This window comes from Aythya marila (assembly GCF_965140915.1).
Source record: "Aythya marila genome assembly, chromosome: 3".
NCBI lineage: Eukaryota > Metazoa > Chordata > Aves > Anseriformes > Anatidae > Aythya > Aythya marila.
The window spans coordinates 61529029-61541639 of record NC_139044.1 but is presented as its reverse complement, the minus strand read 5'-3'; the positions used below and the strand labels follow the sequence as shown (position 1 = coordinate 61541639).

General features: G+C 38.3%; 1 protein-coding gene across 2 annotated transcripts in view; it reads left to right on the top strand.

Moving 5' to 3' along the window:
- RNGTT (RNA guanylyltransferase and 5'-phosphatase) overlaps nt 1–12611 on the top strand; it is a 180506-nt gene that overhangs the window by 106764 nt on the left and 61131 nt on the right. For both annotated transcript variants that reach the window (XM_082756487.1, XM_082756486.1), the window contains exon 13: nt 12268–12368. In XM_082756487.1, coding sequence (XP_082612613.1) covers nt 12268–12368 — 101 coding nt within the window. The remainder of the gene's footprint in view (nt 1–12267; nt 12369–12611) is intronic.

Here is a 12611-nt window from a genome sequence, read left to right as displayed (position 1 = left end):
AAAGTAGAATTTAGAATTGACAGCAGACACCATTTAGTCCCTTAGGGATCACATATATTAGCCAACAACTTGAAGCCATTTATTTTTTCTATTCTGCTTCAGATCAAGTGTTGGAGTTTCATTTAATATTATGGACTGGAACTAGAAAGGATGACTACAAACAGAAGTGTATGAGAATAGGTTTCTGCTGCGGTGATGTGCTAGGAAAAAGGGAAAAAAAAAAAAAAGAGCAATGAGTAATTTTGTGACTGCCGTATTCTGATTGCTGTAAACATGGATTTTTGGCTGCGAACTGAACTTAATTTATCAAATATTAAAAGGATTAATATGTAAATGGAGTTAGTTATGAAGAAAATTTCATCACATTTTTCTTCTTGCTTAATGGAATATTAAGAAAAGCTATTAGTGTAGTTATGAAACAAGATGTTTAATGAAGCTGGAGGTGCAAAGCTAAATTAAAGTGCAAGAGTAGGGGACAGCTAGCCTAATAATTACCAAAATGTCCAATATAAATATTGCATTAACTTGAAATTCCGAGGCACCTTTGGAAAAAGCAATTGAAAAATATCTATTAAAATATTAACAGAATAATTTCTGCATACAGGTTAACTTTCTAGACCTTCTTTGCATTCATATGCTAAAATCCTTAGCATGGAACATAATCTAACGCTATTTGAATGAGTGCACATTAGTAGCATGTTTGGCTTTTCAGTATGCTGACAGTTAAGCTTAATATTTCAGAGGCCATTTTGATTATAATCGCTCTCTTTCTAATTCACATAGCTTCCAGTCACGTTTTCACAGAAGACAAATTGTGATACAATAACATTTGCCCAATAAAAACAGCTGCTTCTGACTTACCTGTGCCTGTGGATGAAGAAGAAAAACACTGAGTAGGAACGGTACTAGCTTTCTAAAGGATTTTTTTCTGGAGTACACCAAAGATAGAGTACCTTAGGACCCAGGTTAATTTTATTTTTTCTTTATTTTGCTTTTTAAAGTGGAGGAGTGGAAGAAACTGCACAAATCTGCTTGACTACATGGACTTAAAGCAGCATTGCACCCTGTCAAGTAATGAGTTATTTAAAAGTTTATCAAGAGTTGTCTTTGTCATCATTTTGGCTTAGTTCTGGACATGAAATGATTTGAACTTAGGCAAGGATGCTGTCTTTTTCCATCTTCTTTGTATGAGCTTCAGAAGTTATTGTCTACAGATATGCTTTCTATTATGTGACAGTACAGTGTAAAATGTTTGAAATTCATTAACAACCTTATATTAAAGCTGATCAAATATTTATGGAGCATCAGCCTGTCTCTACATCCTGATTGAATTACCAAACCAGGCAAAAAGCTGAAGTTTGGTGAGGACTGCAGCTCTTTGTTCAGGTGTTTTAAATCAGTAATTCAGAACATTAAGCAGTAAAAGCAGCTTTTATTATTTTACTTTTGTTTATTTTTGTTGTCTTTAAAGGGGAGCGATTTGCTTTTGTTATCTTCTTTACATAGAGCCTCATGGCCATCTGTCTGAGCTTAGACACAGGTTGTGCTGGGTGAATGGCTTGATGCAAAGTGTATACAGTGTTTGCCTGAAGTTGGGAAGTGTTTGGGTATCTTTTTGTAGTGATATAAATTCTGTGGCTATATTGTGTGTCCTTGTGTTTTCAATGTTTAGTTTCTTCTTTTTTTGTCTCAGCCATGAAAATCTCTTTCACAAAACAACAGCTGTTTGCAAAATATTGGTGTTTACCCAGGAGTTTCACCCCACCTGATCACTTGTAAGAGTACTTACAAATCGTGTCTTGGTGCATTTCCTTTACAAATACAGGGACAATTGAATTGTATTTATGGGGGGTGAAGGGGAAGCCACCAAAAAAAAAAAAAAAGAAAACACAACCAAACAACAACAACAACAACAAACAGAACTGCTTGCTCTAAAATTTCAAGAGGTTATACTGAAGTAAGTCACATCTGCATGAAAGAAAACAACACCAGGTACATCTGATTTTTCTAGCTAATAAAGGAATCCTAATCATCTTTGAGAACAGTGAGTACTACTGAAGAGATTTCATTGAAGCACCTTTTTTTTTTTTTTAGCTGAATATACGCAGTCAAGTTAAATGCAGCAAAGCTTTCCTTCACATCTGGAAACAATGAGTATCATCTATTACATCCATTGATAGAAATTCCTGAGATGACTGAATTCTTCAAACTCTCCAGACTCGATCAACCAATTTTGTTTATACCTCCAGCTTCAGCATCTTATTATTTTACTGCCCTCTTCCTATAATCATTTTGTGGCACTGCTAAATGCGTATGTTGCACAACAAAGTGTGTTTCTCAGCCTTCAGAGATAATGAGCACTTAAAACTTTCAGATCAATGGCAACTGCATGGTACAGTTTCGTAGGCTTGAAAGGCTTGCATACACGTACTTTTTCTTACGTGGTCCCTTGTGAGTTTCTTTTTTTTTTTTTATGAAAGGCATTCTAGAAGTCTAAGTAAGTTTACATAACTGGGTTCTGAGGTATGAAACATTTTGTTAACACAACTGAATTTCTCCAACTATTCTTGGTAAACATGCTTTCTGTGAGAAGTAGTCACAATTAAGTCTGTCTTTGGAAATGGTTTTAACAGTTCTCATCCTTAACAATCACAGTTTGCTCACGTTAGTCCCATTAACTCTCGTAAGCCTAAATAAGATTTTCTAAGGTACAGAACAGCATGTAGAACAATTTTAATAAGCCTGATTTTCGTCTGGGTTCAGAAAGCTATTGCTTATTAAAATTGCAATAGCTTTCTGAACCTGGTATAGAGGTTTAGGGTGTACACAAGGGGTGGTGTACACGAGTGGCACTCGTGATCTGTGCAGTGGTTGTCCCAGGAAGGGAACGTGGGGTGTGAGTGGTTCAGGGCAATAATAATGACAGGGACAGGGGTGGTTATTTCTACCTATGTAAGGAATGCAGCCAGGTGAAAACTAGTGTGGCCAGTGTTCCCAGGGACCTTTCTGATTCAGAGGTACGTGGAGTGTATTTGGCAAATGTTCACCTCTGTAAAGATTTTGGAATAATAGATAATCAGTTTGGGCAGCTCTGATAAAGTTTAAATAACAACCAAATAGGGTGACTTAATGTTTAAACAAACAACAGTATTTTCCTCTTCCTGACTGATAATATGTCTTAGTAGATAGCATTGTCCTGGTGTTTTTCCATGATCCACACCAGGTCAATGCATTAATTTTATCACTTTTTCTGTACATCCATCTTTGTAATTAAGCACCCTGTATTGAAACTGAAGGCTTTTGCTCTTGGGCTTTACTCTGCTTTGTCTCCTAGATTGTCGACATGCAATGTGGCTGTCCCTGTAGTACATTGGCTAAATCTTGTAGTTGATTCATTGTTTGCCAAAACAATGGCAAACAAACAAACAAAAAAATGGCAAAACAAACACCATAAATGCCATAGCACATGATGTAATTTGCCTACACCTCCAAAGATACGAGTTAGGGATGAGTCCAGTATTCTTGAAGCAATTTTCTAATATAGTCAAACTAATACAGTTTGCCTTAGACATAATTTAGAAATGCTGACCTTTCTCCTTCTCCACCAGGCAGTTGTGGGCTTGTGATCAGACTTAGTGTATCTCTTCCCTCCAGTTCTGAGTGATCTATCTGCTCAATATGCAGCAAGAGCAAGCATACTCTTGTTTACCCATCAATAACCAAGGCACTGCTGATGCCTTTTGCCTCGTTTTTTTTTCTTTAAAAAAAAAAAAGGGAAAGTAAGTAGAATACATGGGGAAGAATGGGGTATTACAGTGATGGACTATGAGGAATACAAGGATGTAAGTTGTTTGTACGGACACTTTGAGAAACAAAGGGGCTGGAACTGAAATGGGAGGCTAGAAGGGACAGAAGACAAAATACTTTCAGAGGCTAAGAGTCACGGATTAACTACAATAACTTATTTCCTTGTATAGATGTTATTGTATTTCTTCGTGTGTTTTTTCTCCCTTCTGTTTTGGTGGCCAGATTAGCACAAAGATATACAGCCAGAAGTAGACTGTGTATCTAGGAGGAAATGTATTAAGTGTATTAAGTCACAGCTGAAGGCTTTGCTCTGAAAAGAATTATTTCAGGTAGTTATCAATGTATTTTAATGCATAAAACACGTTGAAAAAATGCATAATGTAAAAGAATAGGAAACACATGCGTTTTTTTTAATATGTCTGTGTACTTAAGCAGTGAAAATAACACTGGAATAGTAGAATCAATTCTGTTGTCTAATCTTTGGAGACTTTTTGGCAGAATTGTGCAATGAAAATGCATGCATACATTAGCCAAATGGAAAATTACCTGTGCAGCGACTAAACATTTTATCTTAACAAAAGGAAATAATTTTGTGGAGGGCTGGGCTTCAGTCTAAACTAAGGCATTACATGGTTCAGAGGTATTTTGTGTAGAAGAAAGCATACATTTTTAATCTTAAGTGTAATGGTAATCTCCATAACTATATGATGTTTCTTTGCTTAGTATCTTTCACAGAGGTGTGCTGTAATTTGAATAGGAATTACAAGCTTGATATAAACGTTATTGTTCAAGTTTTTCTGTCCTGTGTGCAACAGAGCTGACTCCATGAACCCAATGATGTTTTTCTGCCTTAAAAATCTATGAATATGCAATTGAGTCAATGGCTGTCTTTCATCTTGTGGTTTCTTGATCCATTGACGTGACTCACTCACGTACAATATTAGCAACTTCTCTTTCTTCAGCTCATCTCTCTATCAGCTCTAGCCTGAAATGATTGATTACAATCGATCTTTTTGGTTCTTTAGAATGATCCAAGGCATTCAGTTCAGGAAAATAAAAACTTAGTAATTGTTCAGTCTTTATATTTACACAACCGAATGCAAACTATTAGATTGGGTAGGGCAGTAGGTGCCATAAGGATATTAAAAGGTCTAAGAGTAATTAATGTAGAACACTTCAGAGAAAACATTCAACTGTTGTTTTAAGTGAGTGAGAGGAAAAGATTTGTTGTTGTTACAGGTTTGCAATAGTTAACTTTTTCTTTACAGGTGAAAGCTGTAGCATAATGTTGAATACCAAGTCTTTCACAAAGTATTTGGTTAAAACACAGAAAAATTTTGTTGGTAACAGAAATGGGTGAATTTTACAACATAAGAAATGTCTTAGTATTTGTGAATCTGAAGCATTCTAGTATGTTTTAAGACCTTTACTGTCTTTATCCTGATAAGTGAGAGTGACTAAATATCAGAATATCATATATGTAAGGGCAGAATATTTCTCTTGGTGCTAAAATATGAACTAGCCAGGTAACTTCTTTGTAACTTAAATTATGAGATACTGAAAGATCTATATTTCAAATTCATATTCATGTTTCATATTCAAGACTCATTAATTATATATTCAGCGTGGTTAAATGTTGATCTCATTTGCAGTGTAGCAAATGACATCTGAAGGTTTAAAAGAACTTGCAGATTCCCAGTGTCTGTCCTGGTTAACCCCAAACCCTCCTATCCCCATGGCACTCATGCCTTGATGGTACTCAGCTTGACATACATGTACCTCTTGGGCAAGCATGGGTTTTCAAACAAATCTTTCCTGGTCCTTCTGTGTCCCCTCCCTTTTGAGCTATTTTTGATTTTTTCCGGCCTTCTTTCTGCATTGGTGTGTGCCCATTCTACCTTAGCAGTGCTCTGGCTCGTTTGCAGGGCTAGATCTGAAAGGTGTGCCAAGGGCGAGGACAGCGGACACGTAGCAGCACTGCTCATACTCTCCTGGTCATCCCGCAACGTCTCCCTTTTCAGTCATTAGGAGAGCTGATCCATTTGCTTTGTCAGGCCTTGTGGCTGAAGTTTACTCAGTCTTCCAGGTGGGTGTCTTCGTGGTGAGGCAACAACGCCCCACAGCCCATGCTGCCTGCCCAGAACGCGGTCCCAGAGATTGACTCCGCTCTTCCTCCTACAAAATACTGAGCAGCAAAGTCTCTACCATGTGGTAACAGAAAGCAGCTGCCTGGAGAGATACTTCACTCCCCTTACATCCCCACTTAGCATCCCCACTGCCCAGCCCTTCTGCTGAGCCACTCAGTGAATGCGAGCGCTGGGAGGATGCGTGGCTTCAGGCAAAACATAAATTGAGTGGGAAGAATATCTGCAGCTTGCGAGAAACAGAAACGTGTCAGCAAAAGTTGAGATAAGGGAACTTCATTCTCTGAGGGCCAGCCTTTCTCACAGGGAAGGAGAAAGGAGTCGCCTCCTCTGAGGACAGCTCTGGAGGGAGGGGACTACTAGGCTTAATACTTTTGGGACATGAGCAGACACCCATCAGTTTACCCCACAGTGCTGATGTGGCTCACTGGGGACCAACAAAAAACCTTATTGAGTGTGCTCTGAGAGCATGGGGTTAGGAATTGGTGAGCAACCTGAGCTGGGTGCGGGAGGCTGTGCTTTCTGTTGGGCAGTCTTCTGGGATCACCCAGTGTCTTACAATACTGGGTGTGCAGCTGGGTGTCACGCTTGTTGTTGTGCTCTTACCTCAGGTTCAAGATATCCATAATAGGGGCACATTTGCCATGCTACTGCTGGCCCGTCATGTGCCTGGCTTGCATCTTCTTCAATTAAGGTAATAGTGATTGATAGTGCTCCTATAACCTGCAACATACCTGAGGTTAGCAGCCTCTCGGTTCTGCCAGGCATCCTGCTGCTGGATAAGCTTTTGGTTCACAAACCCTAACTGGCCAGGCTTAGTTTTGTAGGAGACTGAGGTGGTTGACACTGATTAGAAAGGGAAGTTGCGAAAAAGAAAGGAATGATAAAAAGAAAGGGGCTGGTGTTCTGCCAGGACAGCACCTACGTTCTGCCCTGAAGGTGGGGCATTCATTGTGATAATAACAAAAATAGAGATTGAAAAGAAAAAAATAGGTGGATGCTGAGTGAGTAGCAGAGTTGCTAAAATCTGAGGGCTGGGGAGGGGTTCCTAGCCGTCCTGAAGACATGGTCATTGGCACTTGGAAGCAACTGCAAATCAGCTGTAAATCAATCCTCTAAAGCTATTTTAGATATTTTCTGATTCCTTAATGTATATTTTTGGGTGTCGTTAGATGAGGTGGAAAGGTTTCAGACTGAACCAAGATCTTTGTATTTGAAATGCTATGTGACCTGATACGTTTTAAAAGTAGTCATGTTACATGTGTATTTGGGGAGAGCGTTGAGGATATCATTGCTATAAATGCTATATTTGAAATGCTAGGGAGTAGTTTGGTTTCAGACAGATTGTTTAACATTTTGTTTTGGAAATGGAATGTGGAATAACTTTAGGCAGTACAGGTCTGCAGTACGCAGTGATTCATCTAAGGTGAAGTTTTCATATACTTAACAAGCAGAATTCTTGCTTGGCTTCAGCTCGTGTTTGAAGAAATTGATTTTGCACTCAGCATTCAAATTCAAGAACTTGCTACTGCTCTATTGTGTATATGGGCTCACCCACTGCAAAAATGAACCCCCTCTCAGGGTTTGTTAATATGGCCTCTGGATGAATTCTCATTTTAAGGTGCATTTCTGTGATTTTCATTTTTTTTATGTTATAACAGCAGAAGTCTGAGACCATGAAGCTTCTTGACATGAACTCTGAAGTCTGATTACTTATCTAAGCCTCTGTAAATGTTTCAGACAAATATCTGTAGACTGTGACTTTTATCAGCTGCTCAATGTTAAAAAAATCTGCTGTGAAGTCAGAAGTGTATTGGCAGTGATCAAGACCAAGTGTAATAGTCAAAAGGGTATTTTTATTGCCATTGTTTTCTAGACAATATCTCTTTTGCTAACATGAAATGTGGAAGAGATTGTTCCTTCATTTATTGTATTTTATTATTTTTTTTAATATAACAAAATGTTTAGCCAAGACTTGTTCCGCGCTGTGCTGGTTCTAGAGGGAAAGGCAGGAAAGGTAACTCCATCTTAAAGAACAAATCTCCCCCCCCCGTCCAAACTCCCCTTCAAGCAAGTCAGCCAATCAATTTAGTAATTAAACTTGAGTCAGTGAAATTACAGGTATGCAGATGTATCCTGTCAAAGCATTGCTTTTCATTAGTCATCTTGGAATAGTTGCTCATGTCTGCTGTGAAGTTGGTTTCACATTGGAGTTTAGGAGGCTATAACTTGTTGGTCTTAAGGAAAAAAAAAGGGGGGGGTTGAAAAAGTCCTGCAGTAGATTGATCCTGTGTGGAATGTATACATACATTGGTGCCCAAGGATGTGGGGACAGCAAATATAATGTCAGAAACAAAAACAAAACAACAAAAAAAAAACTGAGTGTGGGGACAGATGTCATAGAAGGTCAGGGAAGAGCCTCCATGTGTGATGTCTCTACTGGACGGAGTAGTGAAAACTATAATAAGGAGTGCAGTAGTTGATGCTTGAGTAAACATCCTATAGTTGGGAAAAATCACATGCCTTTATGAAAGGAAGGTTATGTCTCTCCAACCAGGTAATCAAAAGTAATTTGAGTAAGGGTCACATGGTGTTCTTCGAGAAAGCTTCTGTCGATGTTTCTAACAAGAAAAAAAAAAAAAAACAGCTTGAAAAGACTAAAGCAGGTGCAAGATGAAAGAGTTCTTGTCCAGATGAACAATTGGTTGAAAAGTAGGAAGGAGTCAAGGGATAGGGTCCTGGTCGGTCCTCACAGCTGAAGGGGAGTCACTTGTACTCAGAGAACAAGGATGATGCCTGAACAGTTTGTCAGATGTGGGGAATTGTGGTAATTCTCGATGTTAGAAGATCGAGTGTCTGAGTGATAAAACAGGACACAAAACTACAGGTAGCATCGGAACAATGGGGTCTGGTTGTTCACCATCTATCCATACAAGCCTTAGGGAGTGCGAGTGTGAAACCAACGAAAGCTGGTCCATAACCAACCCGAGGTGGTGCTTTTTCTTGCCATGCCATGGGGCTGCTGTGCTGCAGGCTGTTACAGCTGGGGGAGGTTTGCACGGTCCTAGGGGGGAGCTAGATGGGCTCGGGCAGGGAAGGCTGAAAATCAGTAAATACCTGGAAATCACATCTGCATCAAGATGGCTTTGAGCTTGAAAATGGATAGTCTCTGGGAGAGTAACAGGAGAAAACATCACATATGATTGCCCAAAGTGTGAGCTTTTGGGCGCTGACAGAGCCAGGGTGCTAGAGCTCTAGTGGGGCTGTTCTTAGGTTGTTAGATAGATCAGATGTGTCTCTTCTTTGGGATTTCAGTGCCGTGACTCTGAGAAGTTGGTTCGTATTTTTAACGTTAAGGAGAATTAATTTCCTAAAGGAATGTCAAGCTTTTTCAGGGTTTATGTTCCAGACAGAAATACATCCTCCTCTATATGGTTGGGAGAAAATACTTGGTAATATTGAATGCAGAGCAGTCCAAGTTTTCTTTTTGGCCACAAAAGATGGTGTGTTTTGTGGTTAAGGCTGGTATTTCTATACAAAAAAAGATAATTTCCTCTGTCCTGAAGTCTGTTAGCCTCTCTTTATTTTCTCTTTTAAAGGAGTGATACATGTATGTAAAAAGATGGTTTGTACCCATATATTAAACCAGCCAGGATTGTTTCCTAGAGTCAATTAGACTGGGTCGAGTCTTAACATCTCATAAAGTCTCAAAAATATGATCTACGGCTTAAATAGAAATTGATTACTTGAGTATGTATTAATAAATCCATCATTGTAAATGCTCCAGTAATCTTGCTTGGAAGATTATTGCGAGTCAATAACCTAGAAGCTGTGCCACACAGAGGCTTAATAAAAGATTTTAGGGCTTAGGCGTGATTGACAGATGACACTTTTATGGAACGGTTGAAGACCTCGCTCATGTTTAAAGGGACAGATGAGCATCCATTAAGATGAATCTTCCATGCAGCAAAACCAACATCTGTGCCGACAGCTTCAGCTACTCAGCTGTACTCCCTGTTCCTTGGTACCTGCTGTAGAAGTTGCTTCATAAATTAAATTTTCACTCTGTGGAGAAATTGGTCCCAAACAGAGGTGTTCCTCGTTGTTTTTATTTGAGCAAAGTAATAAATACCTAGCAAGAGTAATAGGTTTTGGCCTAATTAACAGGCAAGAGAGAGCAACAATAATTTCTTTACAAGCACCATATTTCGCCCCATTATTCCTGGAACATACTTTAGCAATGAGCTATATAGAATTTAATTACGTATTCTCTTGATATCAGGTATAAGAAAATTGCAGGAAAATTTGACTGACAAAGAGACTTTGGCATCATTCACCTTTATCGTAATTCTCATATTCAATGCACACAAACGTTCAAATATATCTAGTAAATAGTATTTTCTCTAAAATGGAATGCAAATACTTTAAAGTATATTTAAATATTCCATCTGTATATAAAAAGAAAAGATTTAATACTTTACTGAGCTTTTTTGTTCTTTCGTCTTATCCATTTAATATCGATTAGTATATATAGTGTATGTGGCGTGAGTCTTTAAATATTCGTACCTGCATTGTACGGGATTTTTAGTCTGGTAATGAGAACAAAAAACCTAAGGATGTATTTCATTGCTACAAGAGCTCAAAGATGAGATCTTTGTGATTTGAAGATATCTCTGGCAAATGGAGAAGAGCCAGAGAAATAAGGGAAGGACAGCAGGATGGAGCCAACTAAAGAACTATTTCTATTGTCTACTGAAATATTTGTTTTTATTTTTATTTTGTAAATTCTTTAAACCTTTCTAAATCCCATTTTTGGACACGTATAAGAGCAACCAGCATTTCTCAAATAGCTGTTGATATTACAGGACAGAAATCATATAAAGGGGAAATAAGGTGGGAAGAGAAGAAAGTAATTAAAAAAAAATAAACAACCAACACCTTTATTATTGCACTGTATCTTACTATTTTCCTGACTCTAATGGAATAAGGATGTTTGATTTGATCTGGCAAGATTTCCAGATGTGAGGGACCACAGGGGAAAGTTGCTTTCCAAGAGACAATTTTCAACTAGGAGATAGTGGGGGAAGAATAAAATGAAAGGCATGGAAAGGGAGCAGGCACAGAGAAGAGGTGTCAGAAACAGCTTCTACACGTTGTCCTAAGGACAAAGATAAATAATTTAAATTTTATTCAGATGTAATGAGAAGGTTGTGGAGAAATTCAGTGCAGAGCTGTGTGTGATGAGAATAGCGAGTTGGGTAGGATGCTCCAATACTGGCGTTAAGAACATGTTTATAATGGCCTGAATGGGAACAACAACAGAGAGCCTGAAGCCATCAGTCTCGAACAATCTGGAGCCATGGTCAAAAAATGAGAAAAAAAATGAGAAGATGCAGTCTAGCCAGCCATGTTCAGATTCCAAAAAGAGCTTTTAGTAGGTTACTTTTGTTATGCATAGCAGAAACGTGGCTGAGAGTGTTAGGAGCTGATTTTTGCTTTTGCCCTGTTCATGCTCATTCTACTTTTCTCCATTGCCATGAAAAGACATTCCAGGAAGGAAAGGTTTAGCTGGCTCGGCTGTCACTGTTAGCTGAGGATGAACAAAATGGCATCTTACTTACACTGAAGTAGATGATAAGAGACCGAGATAAATCAAAACTCTAATTCAAGAGAAAATTGCTCTTTTCTGATAAGTATGGCAACTTTTGGTTCAGACAAGCGTGTACCCTTTCTCTTCAGCAACAGATGCTCCCTTATTTATGTTTCACTGTGTCATGGTGTTCTCTAATCTTTATATAACTTACATTCCTTTGATACGAAAGAACATGTTTGTGATGGGCCTTTCTGAGAGCTGGCAGTATGGTGACTGCTGGCTTTTTCACGTTGTGTCAGCCAACAGTGTGAATAACAAAAACATCGCTCAGAAAATCGCTCAGAAATGTTGAGGTTATCTTAAATGCGTCTTCTGTGTGTGTCCTTTCACAGTTCTCATTTATTAAAACTGTGCTGTTGTATTTTCTTTTTTTATTTGGAATTTTCCATTAGGTAGAGATAATGAAGTATGCTAATTTTTATTTCCATTCTCAGTTTTGCATTATATACAATGGCTTGGCTGCCGTGCTAAGCAGTTTTAAAAGGAGGCAGCAAATAAAGTAGTGAAGCACAACTACCTCTGTGGTAATGAAATTCATTGTTTCAGTCACTAACTATTGTAATTCATTAGAGACATCTAATACAGCCCGAAACGCTGAATTGTTACTTTTAAAACCAGTGAAAACCAATAAGCATAATTAAACTGCTTTTTAATTTGCTTCAGAAATACAAGCCTGGACGATGTGATGATATTTTGAAATGGAAGCCACCCAGCCTGAACTCTGTTGATTTTCGTCTAAAGATAACAAGAATTGGTGGAGAAGGGTATGTAATCTCTTCCCTTTTTAAATGTATAATGCTCAAGTGAACGTCCCTTAGCAGTTAATCTCTCCTCTGATATTTCTTGACGTTTTCTGGGGCTAAGCCTCTCTATATTCAGAAGAATCTGTTCGTTGAAAATCTTAGCAACTGTTGCAATCAGTGCTGTACTGAAAACAATGGCAGATGCTCATAATGTAAATCTACTCATTCTTAAATTGTTTCCTAAAATTGCTGAAAAAAACAGCC